The following is a 21,748-nucleotide window of genomic DNA, read 5'->3' as shown; positions in this document are numbered from 1 at the left end:
ATTGCAATGCACTAACCACACTTTTATAGAAAGTTACATCAGTAAAATATTCACCTGAAGTTGCTATAAGCTTAATATTTGGTGCCATAGGTGTTTTAATAGGTTTACCCTCGAGCATTTTCGTAAGTTTGAGGGGATCACATATGTAACGTTGTTGGAAAAGAATAAGCGCATTGGAATTATATAATGATTCAATGCCGAGAAAATAATGTAAGTTGCCAAGATCTTAAAGAGAAAATTCACCTCCAAGTTTTCAGATCAATGGAAATGGCAGCATGATTATTTCTGGTGATTAGAAGAACGTCAATATATACCAAGATATATAGAATAAAACCCTGTTGATGATAAATGAAAAGGGACGGACCTATTTTGGAACCTTCAAATCCTAATTTGAATAAACAACTACTGAGTCGATTAAACCATGCTCTAGGTGATTTCTTAAGACCGTGCAACAATTTAATTAGTTTGCAAACATAATCAGGATGTTAAGTATCTATAAACCCTGGTGGTTGAACCATAAATACATCATCATCTAACTTTCTATTCAAGCGGCATTATTGATACCAAGTTGTCGGAGAACCCAATTTTAAGAAGTAGCATAACCAATAATTTTGCGCAGAGTAATAAACTTTCCAATGGGGCTAAAGGTATATGTATAATCCAAACCATGTTGTTGGTGATAACCTTTATTAACAAGGCGAGCCTTATAACGGGTCAAAGATCTATCGGCATAACGTTTGATGGTAAACATTGTTTGGCGCCACTCAGGGTGTTTAATAGTTTGCCACAAGATGGTATATTGTCTCTTTAAAGATCTACATTCACTGCTACTAGATACCAAATAGATAAACATACCTTCTTTTTGGGAAAGTCATACTTTATACGTGTTCGCATTAGCTGAGTGGAGGATGAAATAATAATATCAGAACGTTTATCGTCTGGGCCATTATGCGATTGAAAAGAATCTTCAATCGAAGAAGAAAGTTGGCAAGTAATACCATCACGGTGCACAAATGCTTCATTAGAATGTGATGAATTATCACCTTCTAAGTTGAGTTATGTTGGGGAATTAGTAGGCGTTGATTGATATGAGTACATAGTGGAAGAGGTGGGTAAGAGTGAGCTGATATTAGGCAAAATAACATGAGCATATGAGGTAGGGGCAGGGGAGCTTAAGGAAGATTGCTCGTCAAAGGAAATTATAATTCGTCGAACACAACGTGACGGGCAACATACGTCCGCTTGGTATAGGGCTGGGAAAACGGTCCGAGACCCCGGGGTCCGGCCCGTTCGGCCCGGACCGTTAGAGACCGTTATCCGTAGCCAACCCGAGCCGAACTTACCCGGCCCGATGGCTCGGGCTTATAGGGCCGGGACTCGGACAGAGACTCCAATCCGAGTCCCGGCCTGATAAGTCCGCCCGATACCCGAGCCCGATATACCCGCCCGATACTCGAGCCCGATTTACCCGCCCGATGGCTCGGGCTTATAGGCAGCGTTAAGCCCAATGCTGGCTAGGCATTAAGCCCGCGCTCTAGTGGTGGCCAACGGGCCGTTCCGTGGCGATCCCGTAGTCGTTCTCGTGGTCGTTCTGTGGCATTCCCGTGGCTCCGACCATTCATAAATATTTTTTTTACTTGTCAAAAAAAAAGTAATAAAAGAAACATTACATTTTTTTTCAAGTAAAAAATTGTGATGTACAAAAACTTTAGAGTTTATGTCATATCTTTGTTTATTTTATTGGAAAAGAGTTGTATAAAGATTCTCCACATTTACTTTATATTTTGTGGTTTAGGTGTGGGACTATCTTTACCACTTTATTTGTTTATTTTTTTGAAAAAAAGTTTTAGTTTGTTTCAAAAAAAAAATCTAAGTACAAAAAAAAAAGTAAAACCTCTTTTGTTAAATTCAAGTATTACTTCTTTTTTAATTCAAGTATTACTTTTTTTTAATGTTTTTTCTTTTTGTAATATAAAGTAGTTGTCATGAAAATCTAACAATTTGTAAACACATTAGAATATTAGATGAATGAAGTAGAACTATAAACAAAATAAAAATCGAAATAACTCTTTATTAATGTGAAAAAGATTAAAATCTGCATCACTATAGTTTAGATACATCCCAACTAGGTTGGCACCCTCCTAACTATCAATCATTTGCAAAAAAAAAAAACAAAAGAATAATACACAATTGACTTAATAATAGAAATCATCACCTATCACCAATTTCATCACAGTGGGGTGGGGAGTAACTTTTTAAATAAAAAAAGTAAAAAGTGTTTTGAGGATGTTAGTACACCCTAGGTAATTCTTAAAAATTCAAATAACTAAATTGGGCTGTTGCTAGCGTGTCGTTGTTGCTGTTTCCGTTCCGTGTCGTTCCGTGCCCACGGGTCGTGTCGTGTACGATCCGTTCCGTGTCGTTCCTGCGTGTCTAATGGGCCGTGTTTAACGGGTTTGGGGCTCTAAAATCCCAGCCCCGACACGGCACGCCAGACCCGTGACGGGTCGGCACGGCACGGAAGGGACCGTTCCGTGTCCTCAAATAAACAGGCCGTGCCGGTCCGTTTTCGTATCGGCACGACCCGTTGGCCACCACTACCGCGCTCAAGGCATTAACCCGTTGCATGCTTTAAAGCTTGGAGAGAGTATTGAGGTTGTGATGCTATTTATAAAAGCTAAAGCTTCCTCTATTCTTATTAATTTTCAATGTGGGAGTATACTCATCATCTTCCAATTCTTAGTGTTGCCTCTTGTAATCTGGTCCCACATTGAAAATTTACTAGAGATGAGAGAGAATTAGAGCAATAAGTGCTACATGAAAGCAACATCTTGAGCATGTCCCGTTCTTAGTACCTTGCCAAAGACCAAACTCTACCCCCTTCACCTCTTCCACTGCATGGATCTCTTTAAAATCCATTTAAGAACAACTAGACCTTAGAGCAGAGTACTAAAAGATGTAGTAGAAGTACAATTTCTAAAATTATCTTTAAAATCTTCATCACTATTCACTAACCTTTGTCAAATTATTTTGAAAATAACTAAAGTATATGTATGTGTCAACTTTATGCAAGAACTGGTGAATTGTTTGTTACTTGTGTTTGATTCCCCGTTTGACCTTCAACGCTAATTTTAGTGTATGTACGTGTCAACTTTCCTTTTATAGTGATATGATACAAACTAAAGTATGATGTGATATGATTCATTTACTGAAATCTATATAGTATATGCATTGTTAGAGTTTGTAATACGTCACATATGGTGTATGTGTTCAGACGAAATGAACATAGTTTTAGTCGATTTAGAGTGTTTAGTTAAGTATGTACAAAATTCATTTTGCACAAGTCTCATAACATAATGTTCTTTAGGTTTTTTCTCTTACATTTATATTTGTATCTAGTTAAATTTATTTTCATCACACAACTATTATGTATGCTACTTGCCTTCATCTATTTTGTACATTATTTGCCTTCATCTATTGTTCGTATAAGAACGTATAAGACGACTACTAACAAAAGTTTGTGAGATGGGGAGAGAGACCTTGTCGGCGCACCTTATTACGATCCTACCGTTACATATGGTAAATGTTATGAAGTATAGACATATATGAGAAACTAAAATGGGTGTTGGTAGATGGTGGTGGTTGGGACGTTTTTGTATTATATGATGTTGTAATATTATATGACGGTAGTTTGTTGGTAAAAAAACCGAATAACGTGTTTGCATCGAACATGATAAGTCTTACTTTCTGATGAACGGTAAGAGCATAAAAGAATTTATTATTTACTTTCTACTATTTTCCAAAGAAAATGTATAGTGCTGTTGATCGTAGAGATCGCATAGCTTGTTTGCTAGAGTGGTGGGTGTGGTTAAGGCTTGAGGCGGTAAACATTGTACAAAAAAAAACTTGTCAAATATATGGCTAAAATTAACCCTTGCATTTGGTCACATGTCATGGTATGATTCAACCAAAAACAATAGTTGGGGAAATCACCAAATGTGACGTGGTGAAATACATTTCACCATATCACTTTTGGTCATATGGTGGGACCATGGGAGGAGAGAGTTTGAGGCCAAAAGCACCCCATTAAATAAGGGGTCACCCCATTTGTTAGGTTAGATTTTTTACAATCAACTCTTAGTCCCATAGTTTAAAAGAAAAAAAAACTCTTAGTCTCATAGTTTAAAAAAAATTCTTAGTCCCACACTGAGTACCTTGTGTGAGAAACACTAGTGAGAGGGTTATAAACTCAACTCACTGATGTACACTAGTGACTAAGTTGGCCAAAAAAAAATTTAGTCCCACACTGAGTACCTTGTGTGAGAAACACTAGTGAGAGGGTTATAAACTCAACTCACGGATGTACACTAGTGACTAAGTTGGGTAAAAAAATTCGTAGTCCCACACTGAGTACCTTGTGTGAAAAACACTAGTGAGAGGGTTATAAAGTCAACTCACGGATGTACACTAGTGACTAAGTTGGGTATAAACCTAATAATTAATCGGGCTTTGACGGGTCCTTAACCGCGGGTGACGGGTACCGACGGGCGGACTCGGGCCCGCGGGCTTTATTCCCACCCGTCTTTCCACCCACTTGGTTCGGCTCAAAAAGCCCGAGACCCGTCCGCCCGAGCCCGTTGGAACCAGCTCGGGCAGCCGGGCTCGGACGGGCTATGGGCACTTAAAGTGAGTGTTTTGTCCGGCCCGATCCGCCCGAGTCCGATCCGCCCGAGTCTGGCACATTGTAGCCCGAGCCCGTCCGCGCCCGTCCGATTCCCACCCCTAGCTTGGTATATATATTGTAGCAGTGATAACCATGATGGTTGGGGCTATTTACTAAAAATATACAACGTGTGGTCCTGTAATCCATTTTAGTAGTGGCCAACGGGTTGTGTCGCACGAAAACGGACCGGTAAATCCGTTTATAAGGCAACACGACACGACACGGAACGTCGCGTGCTGTGTCATGCCGACCCGTCACGGGTCAAGCGGGTCGTGGCGGGTCTAGGATTTTAAGCTCCCAAATCCGTCAAGCACGACACGTTAGGAACGGAAACACGAAACGCCATAACCCGTGGCGTTCCTAACCCGCCACGACACGCTAACACGTTAGAAACGGGTACTTAATTTACAAAACATTATTGTTATTTTGTAGAAAGTAGTTGTTAATTGATAAAATTAATAGTTAATAAAATTATTAAGTAATAAAATAAACGTAGATTCTAAAGTTCTACAAAGATCACAACGTTTGACTTGAAAATTATTTACTGCTTTCTTTTGTTATGTTTTGCAACAGCTGGCCCATTAGCCACGGCCCGACACAACAACAACTCGGACTGCCACGGGAACGGCACCGCAACGGCTGGGTCATTGCCATAGGGCGTTTCTGTGTCAAGACCTTGTAGTCCAGACACGACACGACTCAAAACTGTGCCTAGCGTGGCTGTGGCGTGTCTGACACGCCACGATTGTCAAACGGGTCGTGCAGCCACGACACGGCCCGTTGGCCACGACACGGCCCGTTGGCCACCACTAATCCATTTTATGACGATTGGAAATGAGTTGAATCATTTTTTAGGACTGAGAATTTAATGTTACCTCTACTCGTTAATGTCATACTTCTCTTTTAATTGAAAATGGGTGGAATCATTTTTTTATGCGTAACGTACGAAAATAGTATCTAATTTCTTGCCTTTTTGGTAACATCTCTTTTATACCCATGTATACATATATTATTACCCTAAATGTCATCATATTTGGTAACATCTCTTTTGGTAACAACTCACAAAAATTACCTCCAAATTTGACCAACTTCTAAACTGACTTCCAAACTAGATACTATTTTCGTACTTACGCATGATTCCACTCATTTCCAATTAAAAGTGGAAGTATTACATCAGAGAGTAGAGGTAACATTAAATTTCCAGTCCATATATGGATAATTTGCACATGCAGACACTTTTAGAAACTTATAGTCTGGTTTATTTTGGAACAAAACCTCCATCCGCAAATTACAATGTAAAAATCTAGTAGGCAGTCTACTAATTAAAAACACTACAGTTTCAAAGACGTAATTCCAAAATTCACGAAGTACAGAGGCATGAGCCATTAGTGTAAGACCACTCTCGACTACATGACGATGACGTCGTTCAATAAACTCATTTTGTTCATGAGTATGAGGACAAGTAATACGATGACCAATGCCTACTGGTTCAACTTGTGAAAGAGTATGATTTAATTATATAACAATGAATGGAAGTGGTTATATAGAAGTTACTAACTACTCAGTAGGAGTTAAACAAGATAATGTTAAATTTGAATTCAAAATACAAATAACTCAAAACGAATAACTATCATTCAGAACACATGGCACTTGCACAGAGGGCTCTTCACAGGAAAATATTTGGAAAGTATCAAACTGAAGTTAGGTTTTATGCACAATAATGTATTCTGGGTCACTAAGCATATTCAACAGAGGTGTATGTTAAACTGAATTACAAAAGACCTGTGAATCACTCAAATGAACTCCTTGTAATTCTATGTTGTTTAATTGTAGATGATGTGAATGTGAATTTCAGAGTACATAACAAGTTGTTATTGCAGGTATAAATCTTGTCTTATGCGAATGTGAGCTTGTTATAGATTGAACCTCAGCTAGCGCTATTGCAGGTTTATCAAAACTGGACAAAAGCATTAATGCAAAGAAGAAGGCCTTAAAATGCAACCATACCCGTTGAAAATGCAAAAAGTATTTAAGGATCCATCGAAGTAAAGTATTAAAACAACTAAATCTTCTACAATTCAACGAAAACATATCTATAAAAAATACTACAACATCCTTTCAAATGAAACATAACAACTAATTAAATATTTCAAGCTCATCAAAATTTGTTTTCCATCTCCATTCCTTTAAGTACTATCATCACCACAATATGTTTACAGTGAAAAGAAAGTTTGGGGGTCAATAAACGCCCATTAATACTCCATATTGGACTGTATGTGCAGATATAAAAGAATAATGAATTAAGATGAAATACATATTAAGAGTTATAACATTACCAAGTGTGTAGAAGGTGTGAAGAACATGTTCTCTTATGTACCATTACTACTAAGTGTACTTTCTTGTGTAGTTTCAAAATCACAACCCGAATCACAAGAAAGCATTGTAGAAGGGGTAGACTAATTATAAAAACACGACGAGAGAGTTCGAATAGAAAGAAATGTCCATTACGACAAACTGCCATATGATGGTAAGAGTTATTATTATCATGTGTGTAGGCTCTTTAAAAAACACATTCCGATGCAGCAGATACAATAACATTAGGATTTTGTGCTAAGTGCGATCGTGACAAGTTAAGGATTGGATGACCTACAGGAAGATTTTTTATTTTTAGGTTGTGTTTGATAGCAATTTGGGGTTAAGAAAAAAAAATAGAGAAAAAATTACTCGGAGAAACTTTTTCTCGAAGAAATTTTTTCTCCATAACTATTTTCCATATTTTCTATTGTTTGGTTCATTAAGAGAAAAAATTTCGTTTTCCCTTTTCCTAAAATATTTTCATACGTTTGGTTAACCAACTAAAATATTTTATTAAACTTCAAAATAAATCATATTATCCGTAAAAATTATAGAAACTACCTCACCGAATCAAGCTAATATGCTAATAATTACTTAAAAATTATAAAAATTAATGCAGTGTCCTAAATTAGTAGTACTAATGCTAAGTTGAGTCATACTAGAGTTTATCAATTCGCAAAAAAGTGTAACTACTTGACCCTCGATTAAACGCTAGTTAACTTTCTCCTTAACCATGATGCTCTTCTTGATTCAGGAAAATCAAGGAATATACGTGTAAGTTCGGGTTTCTCTCCGAACATATACATAGCGTCTTCAACCTCTTGTTCACTCAAGTTTGGAATTGCCATCCATGCATCTTCCACACCACGAACTGAAGAAGCTTGAACTGCTTCGACAAGTTTGTTTGCCGCTTGCGCAAGTAAAATAGATGTTTCATCAGATTCTGACCGTCGTCTACGTTTTGGCCCTATAAATTGATCTCGATTAACGGAAGTTGGAGAGCATAGACCTTCATCTTCATCTGGATTAATGGACGCCATATTTCCATTTTCACCTATAATATAAATAATTTACTCATACAAACAAACTTATTAAAAAATTTAAATGATAATTTCTAAAGATTCACTAACCAGGTAGTTCATGAGAAATATCATCAGCCTCCATTTGTCTACTGCCAGTGGCTTGTTCTGTCCCAACGATGACTCCCAATTTTTCTTGATAAGGAAAACTCTTCGTACGCAAATTTTTTGCTGTAGGGTGTTGTTGACAATAAGCAATTTGAAAGATAAAGTCAAACTTTGTTTATAAAAATTTTAAGACAGTATAAATAGAAATACGTACCTCTACATAGTCTCTCCATGCATCGTCATCCGCCTCAATGCGAAAAGTTACACTGTTAAATGTAAATCCACTGGAGTTGATTGCATTGTTCGCGGTAATATAATGATTTATGAATGTTTTCATACGAGCTTTGATATTTTCAACAGTAATAAGGATTCTTATCTTCTTATATATTTCATCGATTACTTTTTTATTTTCATTTTTTTTCCAATCAAAATGTAATCATAAAGCGTATTTACTAGAATATCATCCATTATAGTACTCCATGTCACAGTAGGCTTCTTACACTTTTTGTTTGAATTGGCAGGACCAGACTCAGTAGCCATCTTTATCAGCATAGAAAGAATCAAAATGTCATTTACTTGGAGAATCTAAAACTATATAAATTGTCTGATAAACCATAATGTAGAAAATAATATGATAATTATTTGTGAAAATGAGAAAAAAAAATGTTCAAAAATGTACTTAAACATGAACGGGGAAATTACTATAACTATAAATTCGAAAAAACAGTCCACATGTCCTCTGCTATTATATCCCTATTTGCTGTCCAAATTTGTGATGGGACAATATTAATTTCTTCATCTTGCACGGATCGGTCTACATCATCTAGTTCGCCTATTTCATCGTCGTCGCTCTCATTATCTTCGTCAGTACTTATATCATTAGGATCTCCATCTCGTAAGAAGTTGTGCAAAGCACAACATGCGATCACAATCTTTGCTTGTGTATCAATATCGTGGAATGGTGCATTTCTCAAATATGCAAATTTTTTCTTTAACAGACCTATAGTCCTTTCGACGACATTCCGCAAAGATGAATGACGATAATTAAACAGTTCTTTAGGATTTTGAGGTCGACGACCAACATGATCTTGCAGATGATATCGTGTGTCACGATACGGTGTGAGAAACCCAGGTACTAGCGGGAATCCAGCATCAGCAAGATAATATTTACCTACACTAACATAACGTAGTTAAGTTTTTTGAAACCATAATAGATTTTTACCTAAATAAGTTATTTCATTTGATATAATTATTTAAAACTCCATACCAATGGGAACTGTTAACTTGCGTCCACAACGAGAGACTGCACATCTCAAAAGACGTCCGTCATGAGCAGACCCTTCCCACCCAGCAAGTACGTAATGAAATTTCATGTCAAACCCACATGCTACAAGAACATTCTGAGAAATGTAAGCTTTCCTATTACGATATCTAGGTTGGTCTTTGATAGGAACAGTTGCTCTGATATGGGTACCAGCGATTGCACCGACAGCGTCCTGTAGAATATACATGATGTGATTAACTAAAGTACTTATTTAATTTAGTTAGAAAAGAACGAAGCACTATTAAACCTAGACTAACCTTGAAGTACTCATGCCAAGTTTGCCGACGACTTCCATACATCGGAGAGTTCGCGTTTGTCGCTGGTCTAACAACATCTTTGTAAAGCCTAAGTACTGTTGATAAAACTATATGGAAATATCGACTAATAGTTTCTCCTGATCGAATAAATTGAAGAACGGAATTGCGATTACGTTGATCGTTTCCAACTGTGTTTAAGAATATAGCAACTTGTTCTACGACCTTTACATGTCGATTGTCGGATAAACCATAACCCCGTAAGCATACACATAAGCGTTGAAATTGTCCTCGGTTCATTCGAAGTTGTTCATGACAATATCTATCACTCTCGAAGTAAATTCTTTGCAATATGTTGTTTCTATCTTGGTCTCGATTTATGTAAGCTCTTCTATCAATAACAACACGTCTCCTACGACGATTACTCAAGTATGCGTGTATGATGATAATCATCACTGTGCATGCAATGCGTAACCTTAATTGTGGTGTTTGCATTGTATACCGTAGCAAACAACTATACCAAATTTAAAATGTATCAATGTATAATTTCAAATTGGTTATGTAATAAAATAAAATACTACAAAGAAAAACTACTTCTTACTATAAATAGTACTTCTTTTATTTTTCTTATTTTCTAAAATAAAGTACAAAATTTCATAAGTTAAAGAGATGTATAAATGTTTTAAAACAATAAAGATTATAATTAATTTGTTAATATATTACTGTTGTGGTATAATATATAAATACTTTAAATATTAGTTTTACAAGACAAAATTGTTTTGAAACTATCTGCTTCATTGTTTGCCCAATATATTTTTATTGGTTTGAAATAATTATTTTTTTGGTTTGAATATGATAATAATTATTTTATTAAAAATTAAATAAAGAGCCATATAAACTTATACTAGATGATTTCAACACCAACCATCATAACCAGAGTTGAGAACAAAAAAACAATGAGAACTCACAAATAAAAATCATAATGAGAAGGTTTGTTTATTGTACTCTAGTATTGACCATCAATTACTATTCTAGTTATCTAGTTTAATAATAAATTACAATGAACTACCAAAAGATCCCCTAATAAAGATGGACTACAAAATAAAAAAAATTGATGCCATTCAAGTTTACAAACTATTAAAAAATTCATAGGAAAAGTACAACAATAACTAAGAGAGAGAAAAGTCTGAAACTAAAAAAAGTAGAGAGAGAAGTACTAAACTAAAAAAAGTAGAGAGAGAAGTACCTTGTGATGTGATGTGCTTTGCTTTTCTTTCTTTTGTTTTTATGCTCTCCTGCGTCTTTTGTTCTTCGTCTGTCCTTTTCTTCTTTTTTTTATTTGATAACTAGCTGCTAGGTTTCTATTTATAAAGAAAAACTTACCCAAAAGTTGTTGGGAATATTTTTCTCCCGTAAAAGGTGAGTAAAATATTTCTCTTATTTGAAGAAAGTTAGAGAAAAAAAAGTCACGTGACCTATCTTGTTTTTTCTCTTGTTTGTCAACCAAACACATGAAAAATGTACATTTTAGAGAAAAAAATTCTCTTTTTCCCAATTTTCTCAGGGAAAATTGGCTATCAAACAGACCCTAAGTAGTTTCTGATTTTTATATTTTCCTAGTTTTAGCAGTTTCAGAATTTTAGTTGCTTTAGGAAAGATTTTCTAGTTTTTAGCAATTTCCTAGTTTTGGTTGTTTTCCTACTTTAGCAGTTTTTTAAATTCTAGTTATTTTAGAGTTCTAGTAATTTTAGATTTATATTATTTTAGGGTTTCAAGCCTATAAATAGGTCTTATGTTCATTGTTGAGGGAGCTTAGTTTATTGAATCAAATTTCGTTTGATTTGATCAATCATAGAGGAGCGATCTTTATACTTTTAATCTCTTGCCTACTACGCGCTGCATCAGATTCTCTCGTGTAACATTACCACCAAGTGTACATTCTTTTGTTGTATTAAGATAAGATATAGGAGTGATACACTAAAATAAATAAAAAATGTATAGGTTAAAGTAAACAGACGTAAAAGTAAAGAATCCATAAGTTGAGGTATACTTACGTGTATCTTTGGTTTAGAAACTTTCTTTTTAAATCTTTTCTCGAGGGTGTCCTTCGCCTTATGTGACACTGGATCAAGTATATTTTCTCGTGCATTATCCTCACAATCAACGATATACCCGGTGGATTTACTAGTTCCAAGATAACTGCTCGTTTTATCTAAAGTATTTATCTTCAGTTTGTATTTAAGCAAATAATCTCGTAAGTGCTTAATACTTTTTTCATTCTCAAATGCAACACTCGCTAGTTCAGTGGATAATAGACACAAGTCATTATAACGTTTTTGCTCCGATGTTGTACTCCAATCTCCATAATTCACATTAATCTTTGTGTGAGATCTTGCTACATCATTCCTCCATCTTCTTAAAATGTATTTATCTGTTATAACATTAACTTTATTTTTACACAATACAGTTATTGCATGTCGGCACAATATCCCCTTAAATTCAAACATTAGACAATTGCACCAAACATCACATTCAATATGATCATAAAGAACTCCTATACGTTGAAAATTTAGTGCTTTACAGATTTTCTTGTCTTCTGAAGTATATCGAACCAAACTCTATAAAATCTACTGTCTCACAAGTCCTATTTCCAACAATTTTCAGTTGAAATTCTCTAAATTTTATAAGAGTGTACTTCTCTCTCATTTGTTTTTCTATTTGGAATAGACTCATATATTGCATTTTTTAAATATATGACTTCAAAACTTCTTTTGCCGCTTTTTCTTTTTTATTCATCCTTTAAAGCTAAATTGTATTTTTCAACAAAAAGTTTTAAGGTTGTTTTCGGACCCACGTGTCCAAAAAAAATCCTCATGCTTTCATTACGTTGGGCAATAGAAAATCCTGCCAAAAGTAATTTATCACAAAAATTGGTACCCATCGTTTTTCCTCTATGTACAATTCCTCCATCCAATTATTATCCTCTAGCTCATATTCCTCTATCATAAGCCTCCACGTACGCTCGAACTCTTCCGGATTGATTGTGGCGTAGACGATCTCACTAAGAGGGTAACTTATCGAGTCAAAGTTTTTGTACCTTTTAATTTTTTCGGTACTTTCTTCATTACATGCCAAAGGCACCATCTATGTCTTGTATTAGGAAATACATTGACAATTGCATTCCGGTACGGGTACGTGGTACGTTGGATTGAGAGTATTCAATACGTTGGGGTATTTTTTTGGTACGCAATTAGCTAGGGTACGCTACTTCAGTTCGCTATGTCGGTACACCCAATACATTTACATGTAAAAAAAAGAAGCTAAACTTCACCAATTTCATTAATTTATAAATAATTTAAAGTAAACTATGTTGAAAAATTAATAATTAGTAATTTAATTCATGTTCAAAGATAAAATATAAAATTGAATGAAACATAAAAATATAGCATAAAAAACTCAAACAATTAGTATTAAATCATTTTACCTTTGCCTTTCGAACTACTTCCCCCTTGCAAAGCTTAATATGAAACTTGAACCGCTTTGAGCATTGGATGGTATCTCTTCATTTTTATTATCATCATCAATAAGCACATCTTCAAAAGACTCCCAACAAATCTCTTCTAACCTCAAAATGGAATCATCTATATGTGTATATTCAAGGTTTATATCCCACTTCTTATACGGACCATTCTTGTAACTTTCAGAGAATCGAGATTGGAGACGAATGTTGGAGTGAATGTATACAATTTATCAGTTCTTTCGAATTCAACATGTTTCTCTTCACAGTATGAATGGATGAATATGTGCTTCAATTTATTTCAACCGATGGGCTAATAATTGGTTAAGGCAAAACCTATCAAATAAACGAACAAATAATTTAACTATGAACAACAATAATAATATTAAAAATAATAGTAACAATTTTACCTTCTTTGCCACTTCTACAAGCTCTGGAGTTTCTGAGCCATATGTTGACCAACAATCAATAGCGCCATGGTCACAACATCAGTTTGGGCAGCTGTCATAGCGTACATACCTTTTCTTGAGTGGAATATTGCATATTGTAAACAAAAGAATTCGACTCTTTTTCATCTTCTGATAATTTTTCAATTGCTTACGTAACTCCCATCATAACTTATTTGTCTTGATTTGGACTCTTCCTGGTAGTACCCCCTGGTGCATGTATAGCAAGATACTGAAGATCATAACAACGTGGTGTTAAAGCAAATCCAAGGCATTGAAATATTCATTTTTTCCATCTTTCAAGCACTATGTTTTCAATCTGGGAGCACTCGTCTGCATGTTTTCCACCTGTCATAATATTCTTTCTTTCACTAAGCATATTATCCATCCTTTCGTAAATTTCACCAATTTTTTTTATCTTATCTGTCAAAAAACTTGATTATAAAATATATCGGTTTGGTGATTTGTATTATGTTTTCCACATCATTCGAAAATTCATCACTACTAATAGTTTCTTTAACTAATTCTCTTTACTTTCTTGTGTAATCATCTCCACTTTTTACTAAATATTTTCATGTTCTAACAACAACAGTGGTTCAAGAGTCTCTTTACAATCAACAAGTCGCTTTAATAATGTATAATGTGACGCAAGTCCAGTCTTTGCTACTTTTAGAAGCTCTAGTTTCAAATGAGCTCTAAAATAGCTAAAACATGTGTCTGATTTATAAAGTATTTAACAATATTTTTTTTCAACTTCTATAATTACTTGTAAACCAGACAAATGCTTTTGCCATATTTTGAAAATAAGGTTTAAATTATGAACAACACAAGAAGACCAAAAAATCTGCTTTTATACCTTTCCAACTCCCCTATTGACAAGTTTGCGATTCACTACATTGTCCGTCAGTACTTTTAACATGTTTGATGATCCTAGTTCTTCAATCATTTTAAGTAAAAATTTGTGAAATTGCTAGACATGTTTTTTCTACCCCTTCGAAGTCTTGAGCGTACAAGAATATGACACCTCGACTATTTACTGCAATGATATTGATCAAAGTTTGATGTTTCATATTAGTCCAACCATCACTAACAATAGAAACTCCATGAGAATACCATGTATCTTTGACAGGTGTCATATCTTTCTCCATATTTCTTTTGCACTCATCTAATAAAGTACTTCTTGCTTCTTCATAAGATGGAGCTTAGTAACCTTTAGCTGTTATATTAAAAGTTATTTCCTAAATAGCCCCCAACTTTGTGACCAGCTTCCTGCCTAGCCCCCTACTTTATCAAAAATACCCAGATGGCCCCCTTTTTCAGCTTCCGTTATAACACCGTTAACTAGTCATCATTTCTCTCTCCTCCATCTCATCTCCTCTCTCTGCCACCTCATCTTCTCGCCACCTCATCATCTTCACCGGCGAAGGTCGTCGGTCGACCAATTTTTCAGCGGCAACCTTCAAACATTACAAAAAAAATTATTTCTTCTCTCCTCTCTCTCTCTAAAAAAATTTTTTTTTTTATAAAAGCTCTCGTCTCTCTCTCTAGATCTAGAGAGAGATTACAATAAAGAAAAAAAATTAGAGAGATAGAGGAGAGATTATAATAAAGAAAATAATTTCATTTGCACACAACCCCTTTATCACTTTCATATCAACTATATCCATATGCATAATTCTGAATGCATGTTCAAGAGGATCACCTAATAATGATTGTTTTGGTTTTGTGAGTATAAAATTTTTCAGTGAGGAAGAAATTCCTATTTTTTCTGCTCCATATACTCTTTAACGCACCTTCTTGTATAAATCTCAATTCTTTATTAATGCATCATAACGCTTAATTTCAGCTTTCTTTCCAACTGGAACACCAAAAAAGTGGGAATGGATACATGTATATGAACTAGTGAAATTATCTCTGCAATATTTTCAAGACCAACTTTTTGATCCTCGAAGATTTTTTTTTATTGATTAGTAACGCCGAGAATTACTTCGTTAAGCAACGGTTTGGATATCAAATCTTCTTTTGTCACACGTGATTGTGTACTGAAATTAGTTTTTGAGGTTGAACTAGTATTGTTATTATTAGCAAGAATTTCGTCATCGGATTCTTCATCTAAATTATGAATGTTCTCAATACCTTCTTGATCAACATTGTGCATCTGTGATGATGCCTCACTATCATCTCTTGTTCTTTTCTTCCGAATGTCATCTTTATGAAGCACTTTTGAAGATTCAATTTTGTACAAATATTGATGTTATCAATAAAATTGGCTGTAGAACACTAATATTTATATTGTAGTGTCTCTTTGTAAAGATCAATAAAACAAACAAATCAGACTTATTTAGAGTTCCTATTTGCATAGAAAACTAACTCTAATAAAATAAGACATACTATTTCTATAGAAAACTATCCCAAATAAAATAAAATATATATTAGCATATATTTTTTAAAATTTCGATGTGACCATACAATAACAAAGAATCAAAACTTTTATTTGGTTAGCCAAGCTAATCCTATTAATTGGTAATGTTGGAAAAGGAAATTTAATAAAGTGGGAAGTTCCCAATTTCCCGTTACAATAGAATGGGTTACTTTATTCTTATTTAATAATTTAGAGAACTTCCTAATAGTAGCACACTAGCACTTAACCAGGGGCGAGTCCACATAGGGGCCCGTGGGGGCGCAGGCCCCCACGACCCTAACGTGGCTCGTTAATGTTATGCGACATTTGCCGCTATATTAGATATATATACATATCTCTATTTTAAACATAGTTCTTCCCTAGCTTAGTTGGTGAAGTGATTATGTTTCAACCTTGAGTTCAAAGGATCGAGCCCCACACACAACATTCTTTTTTTCTAGAAATTTTCTACTACTTACACTTTTTTTTCTAAAATGTCTACTATTTGAAATTATTGTTTGGTTTAAGATGACTACTTATTAAAAATACATTATAAAGGTCATGCTTGGCTTAAAATTGGTTCTTATTAATTGAATAACTCAATTTTGACCTCCTCAAAGTGACCAACTAAATAAAATGGCCTCGTAGAGATGATGAGTTTTCTAAACGTCCCCCTTAATTTTGATTTTGTCTGATTTTTCGGTGACTTGTATTTTGAATTTTAAAATTGTCTTTTTTAGACTTTTGCTATGGTAAACATGTTATTAGAAAGAAAACTTAATCTTCATCTTTTCTTCAATTACGATCACTTCCTCTTCATCATCTAGCATCGTTCTTCTTAATCTTCACCATTATCTCTTCATCCCTTCCTTTGTTTTGTATTTCAGTATATTTTGGGAATCCAGTTGGAGGAAAGATTTTTGATCCATATTGAGAAAATTGAAGATTGATTGTTATACATCAAAATTACCACGGAATATCTAAACTATAAATAAAATTTTGTTAAGAATTTGCTTTTCGATCCTAGTTTGATCGGGTACTGTGGAATTCTTTCATTACCTATAACAACGAGGTGCCCCCACTTATAAAAGTTTTTGGCTTCGCCACTGCATTTAACCCAGAAAAAAAAAAGTAAATTGACCAAAACATTTTTTTAAATCCGTAAACATCGTATTATTTATAACTCAGAGTTTACAGAAAGAGAAGACAAGGCACAATGTCAGAGTGAAAAGAAAATAAGAACAAATTAAACACACACTCTCTATTGTAGCTCTCACGACTAAAAGAAAAGCCGCAAAATAGATCTTCTCAGAACGTCATTGCCGAACACGAACCACAAGTTGGACTCCACTGTAAGCACAAACATAACCAATCATGTGATATCTCTTGACCGTTAAATCTCTTACCAAATTGGGAAAACTCAATTCTCCGCAGAGGAAAAGAGTGATAGAAAGATTATCCCCCAGACGTCTCAATAAAGAGACCATTAGTTTTCGAGATCATGAAAACAAGATCAAAGAGAAAACTCCTGGACTTGGGATCGCGTCAACCCTTGAAGTAAGAATTTCAAAGTTGACACATAAGTATCGCACCGAAGTAACGATAAAAAGGCTAAGGATCGCATCAACAGTTGAAGTAAGAATTTCAAAGCTGACACAAAACCGCACCAGCGTAACGAAGGAAAAGTAGAGAGATATTACCAGCAAGAGAAGAACGTAGTAGGTATAATTGTGCTGACAAGCCCTATTGATTACTCCTGGATCGAACTGTTGGCCCAAAACGCAATAAAGACAATTCCAACTACAAAAGGTGGCTTTGGTCCACCAAATCACTGCACGGCCCACTAAAAAAACAACCCATTAACTGAAATAGAAGGTGCACACGTGTAGCCCTCCACACTAGACATGTCATTGTGATGGGCACTATCTGCTTCCATCAAGCTGTGGATTACTCCGGCGTCGGAGATGACGAACTCGGCGGCAATCAAATCATGGTAGTGGAAAGCAAAGAGGTGAAGAAAATATGGTTGTTCCATGGAGTGGAGTACAAAAACCAGAGAAGAGACAAAGAAAACTAGGGAGTGATTGAGAATAGGGATCTACAAAAGTTTAAGATGTACAAGAACAAACAACAGATAGAAAAATATGTAAACCAAGATAGAGGGAGAGATTTAGATGAAGAAAAGGAGATATAGAGAACAAGGAAGCAGATCTAAATATTAGAACAAATTATGACAACTAGAATTGGCAAGAGATCTAATGGTTGAAGATGAACCTTAAAGATAATTCCACGGTTGGAAAAGGAAACCTCTATTTTTATAAATCCAAACGTAAAACTTTTTTTATTATCTAATGTTTATCTTCTTCGTCCCTTCACTTTCTCTTTCTATTACTTGCTGCTGAACAAAGAAATCTCAAACAAAATAGAACATTGTTAGATCTGTGAAGAGAACACCGTGAGACTCTACAAGATAAACCGTCCAAAAGGAAACATAGGGTTTTCTCTCTTTTTTCCTATGAAAACCCGTTTGTTGCATTTCCTTCAGTCTTCTTCTTGACTCCATGATTAGGGTACATTCCTACCAGTGATCTAGTACGCGAGCGCACCCTAAAAGAGGACGCGCGAACCACATCGTGGTACGCCACTATGACTAGCGAATTTGGTAACCTTGATCCGAAGCTTTTCCGTCCATATAGAAAAGTCAAGTCCTAAACAACCAAGAAAACGTTTACGTGTCTTCATAAGACAATAAACCACGACCAAAAGATTTAATTGTCTATGATGATTTACTCCAACAAAAGGAGCAAAAGGAAAACCGTAAGTATTTGTAAGGTAAGCGGTGTCAAACGTTACCACATCTCTGAATTGTTTATGTCTCTCTACTCCTATTTGCCCAAAATACATTACGCTACCGCGGTTCATCATCTAAATCCATCGGTTCATCATCTGAATCCATCACAAAAATAAAACCATTATTTTTTCTTTGTATTGCTAAAATATATTGTTGAATTGCATCACTATCTCCATCTCCAAGAGGTAACATCCTCGCTTTTTGGATGTAAGTTCTGACATTTTGCATTAAATGGGGCGTTCTCATAACCACCAGCTGCGACCACCTGTTGCCTAAAACTCTGGCAAGGTCTAGTTGCTAGTATATCACAAATTTCTAGTTGCCTAGTCACATGTGGGTTAATCTTCCTATTATATCTAAAGTGACGAACTTTTTCAAGACTTTGGCTTTACACCCACTTAAACAACTAAGCTGTGGAGCTACAAGATTTCTTGCTTTCGATTTATGTGTTCCGTTCTTACCACATGTTGTCGTAACATATCTTACAATTGCAAGATGCTTTTTCTTAGAAGTTTTTTTTTTATTAGAAATCCCACTTTTTTTTTGCACAACTAAGACATGAGTATATAGTTGATCGACATTACCAAATTCCATCCTTGATCTAGGCACTTGTACTTCCGATTTAGAACAAACAACTTCTTTACCATCTTAGATGTCAAGTAAAAAACATCAAAATTCTCATTATCTGAATTCATTCCTGTACACATTGAATAAAATTTTAAACTAACAAAAATCAGTTTATATTTGTCTCTAACTTCTGTTGGGTTTTGAATTTTTTATTAGATATTTATTCATGACTCGAACAAATAAACTAAAATATAAGCATTTAAATACCAGGAGAAGATAGACATATACCTCAAAATTCCGCAAAATTCTTTGTGATAAAAACCCTAATTTTGTTGGAGCTTGAAATATAGAAAGAACACCAAAGAAATTTTCAAAATGAGCTTGAGGCTTGGACCAAAGACTTGTGATAAAATCCTATAAGATTTGATCTCAACCTAAACCAAAATCGATCAAAAAACTTCAATCTCTTAATTTCTGTGAGAACAAATAAGGAGGCAGTTGGGTTTCAATTTTAGTAAAGCGAGAAGATGAATTTATTTATGTTATAATAGATGTGAGCCATTAATGAAAATATATGGTCCAGATTTAAAAAGCAATAAAGAGACCAAATTCTTGAACGTAAAGATCTAAAGGAACGCAAACACAAGTTACATTCCTATAAAGATGCCAACGCACTGAATGAACTTGACTTAGGGGACTCACGTCAGCATTCACTTCCATTTCACTCGATTGTTCATACTTTCTATCGTCACTATTATAATTACATAAGATAAATTTAAAAGATAAACTGTTTCAAGATTCAATCCCTGAATCTCACGGGATTAAGAGAGTATCAACAACAGCACCAAAGATATTGTTAGCTGTAAAAATAATATATATAAATATTTCAAAAACCCCATAAAATGGAAGAAAAGATGGTGAGGAAATAGAAGATAAAAAAAAGAGTTAATTCCTATATGGCCCCCTACTTTGTGACCAGCTTCCTTTATGGCCCCCTTTTTTTCGTAAATTCAAATATGGCCCCCTTTTTTGATGTAATTGTCTTAACTACCCTTCTTAATTCTAAATTTAAAACATTTAAACAAACTTATTTCCACCTCACCCCTCTCTCTCTCCACCTCATCTCTCTCTCCAACTCACCCCTCTCTCTCTCCAACTCACCTCTCTCTCTCTCCAACTCACCCCTCTCTCTCTCCAACTCACCTTCATCTTCTCCGATTGAAGTCGCCGGCCGGAGATTTCCCAAAAAAAAAAAAAATTTCTCTCATCTCTCTCTCTCTCTAAAAATCCGGCGAAGGGGGTTTCCCTTCGCCGGAAGCCGTGAACAGACCGATCTGGTCTGTTCACGGCAGACCTTCAAAGGAATCATCAGAATGGGTATTAGTAGTAGAAGTAGTCTAGAGAGAGAAAATTCATCCTCATACCATATATATATACTTGTAAAAGAATTCTGTTCACAGCGCATGTCTTCAGATTACCCAGAAAGGTATTTTCTCATTTCCTCCTTGAATTCATTTTGCTTTGTGGGTTGTTTATATTGATTCAATAGTTAGATTTTGTTCATTGAAACTTTTGTTTGAAACCAGGAAGAAAAGATCAAGGAGTAGAAGAAATGGGTCTAAATCTGTAGGGTCTAAATCTGTAGCCGAAACTTTGGCAAAGTGGAAAGAACTCAACAATAAACTTGAAATTTCTAATGATGGAGGTGTTAGTAAAGGAATTAGAAGAGTTCCAGCTAAAGGATCTAAGAAAGGTTGTATGAGAGGTAAAGGAGGACTTGAAAATTCTCGCTGTAATTTCAGAGGAGTTAGACAGAGAACTTGGGGGAAATGGGTAGCTGAAATTCGAGAACCAAATCGAGGTAATCGACTATGGTTAGGTACTTTTGCTACTTCTCATGAAGCTGCTTTAGCTTATGATGAAGCTGCTAAAGCTTTATATGGTCCTGGTGCTCGTCTCAATTTCAATAATAATGACAATAATAATAATAATCATTGTAGTGATTCATCTTCAAAAGATGATTCCTTTTCGACTACTCTTGATTCTTCTGAATCCACCATGACTACTTCTACTACTAATACCCATTCTGATGATTCCTTTGAAGGTCTGCCGTGAACAGACCAGATCTGTCTGTTCACGGCTTCCGGCGAAGGGAAACCCCCTTCGCCGGATTTTTAGAGAGG

At 35.2% G+C, this 21,748-nt stretch overlaps 2 protein-coding genes across 2 annotated transcripts; one reads left to right on the top strand and one right to left on the bottom strand.

Moving 5' to 3' along the window:
- Positions 1-8,912: 8,912 nt before the first annotated feature.
- On the bottom strand, positions 8,913-10,278 carry LOC147549668 (uncharacterized). The gene is made up of 3 exons (XM_086668365.1): positions 9,787-10,278; positions 9,473-9,701; positions 8,913-9,376 (listed from the first exon to the last, which is right to left on the bottom strand). Exons 1-3 carry the CDS (start codon positions 10,276-10,278, stop codon positions 8,913-8,915), a joined length of 1,185 nt encoding a protein of 394 aa, XP_086524491.1.
- A 10,697-nt stretch (positions 10,279-20,975) lies between these two features.
- On the top strand, positions 20,976-21,680 carry LOC147549667 (putative dehydration-responsive element-binding protein 2H). The gene is made up of 2 exons (XM_086668364.1): positions 20,976-21,051; positions 21,152-21,680. Exons 1-2 carry the CDS (start codon positions 21,029-21,031, stop codon positions 21,678-21,680), a joined length of 552 nt encoding a protein of 183 aa, XP_086524490.1. The 5' UTR covers positions 20,976-21,028.
- The last annotated feature ends 68 nt before the right edge of the window (positions 21,681-21,748 follow it).

Source organism: Eschscholzia californica, unplaced genomic scaffold, assembly GCF_041429995.1.
Source record: "Eschscholzia californica isolate CP2 unplaced genomic scaffold, dmEscCali1.0.p SCAF_3, whole genome shotgun sequence".
NCBI lineage: Eukaryota > Viridiplantae > Streptophyta > Magnoliopsida > Ranunculales > Papaveraceae > Eschscholzia > Eschscholzia californica.
The sequence above is the reverse complement of the archived record's forward strand: the minus strand, read 5'-3'. Positions and strand labels throughout refer to the sequence as shown.

Bases quoted from the DNA above. Each gene is read 5' to 3' on its own strand.
- LOC147549667 (XM_086668364.1), top strand. From the start codon at position 21,029: ATGTCTTCAGATTACCCAGAAAG. The intron at 21,052-21,151 runs GTATTTTCTCAT...GTTTGAAACCAG, and splicing joins TCTTCAGATTACCCAGAAAG to GAAGAAAAGATCAAGGAGTA.
- LOC147549668 (XM_086668365.1), bottom strand. From the start codon at position 10,278: ATGCAAACACCACAATTAAGGTTACGCATTGCATGCACAGTGATGATT. The intron at 9,702-9,786 runs GTTAGTCTAGGT...TATATTCTACAG, and splicing joins CTTGGCATGAGTACTTCAAG to GACGCTGTCGGTGCAATCGC. The intron at 9,377-9,472 runs GTATGGAGTTTT...ATGTTAGTGTAG, and splicing joins CAAGTTAACAGTTCCCATTG to GTAAATATTATCTTGCTGAT.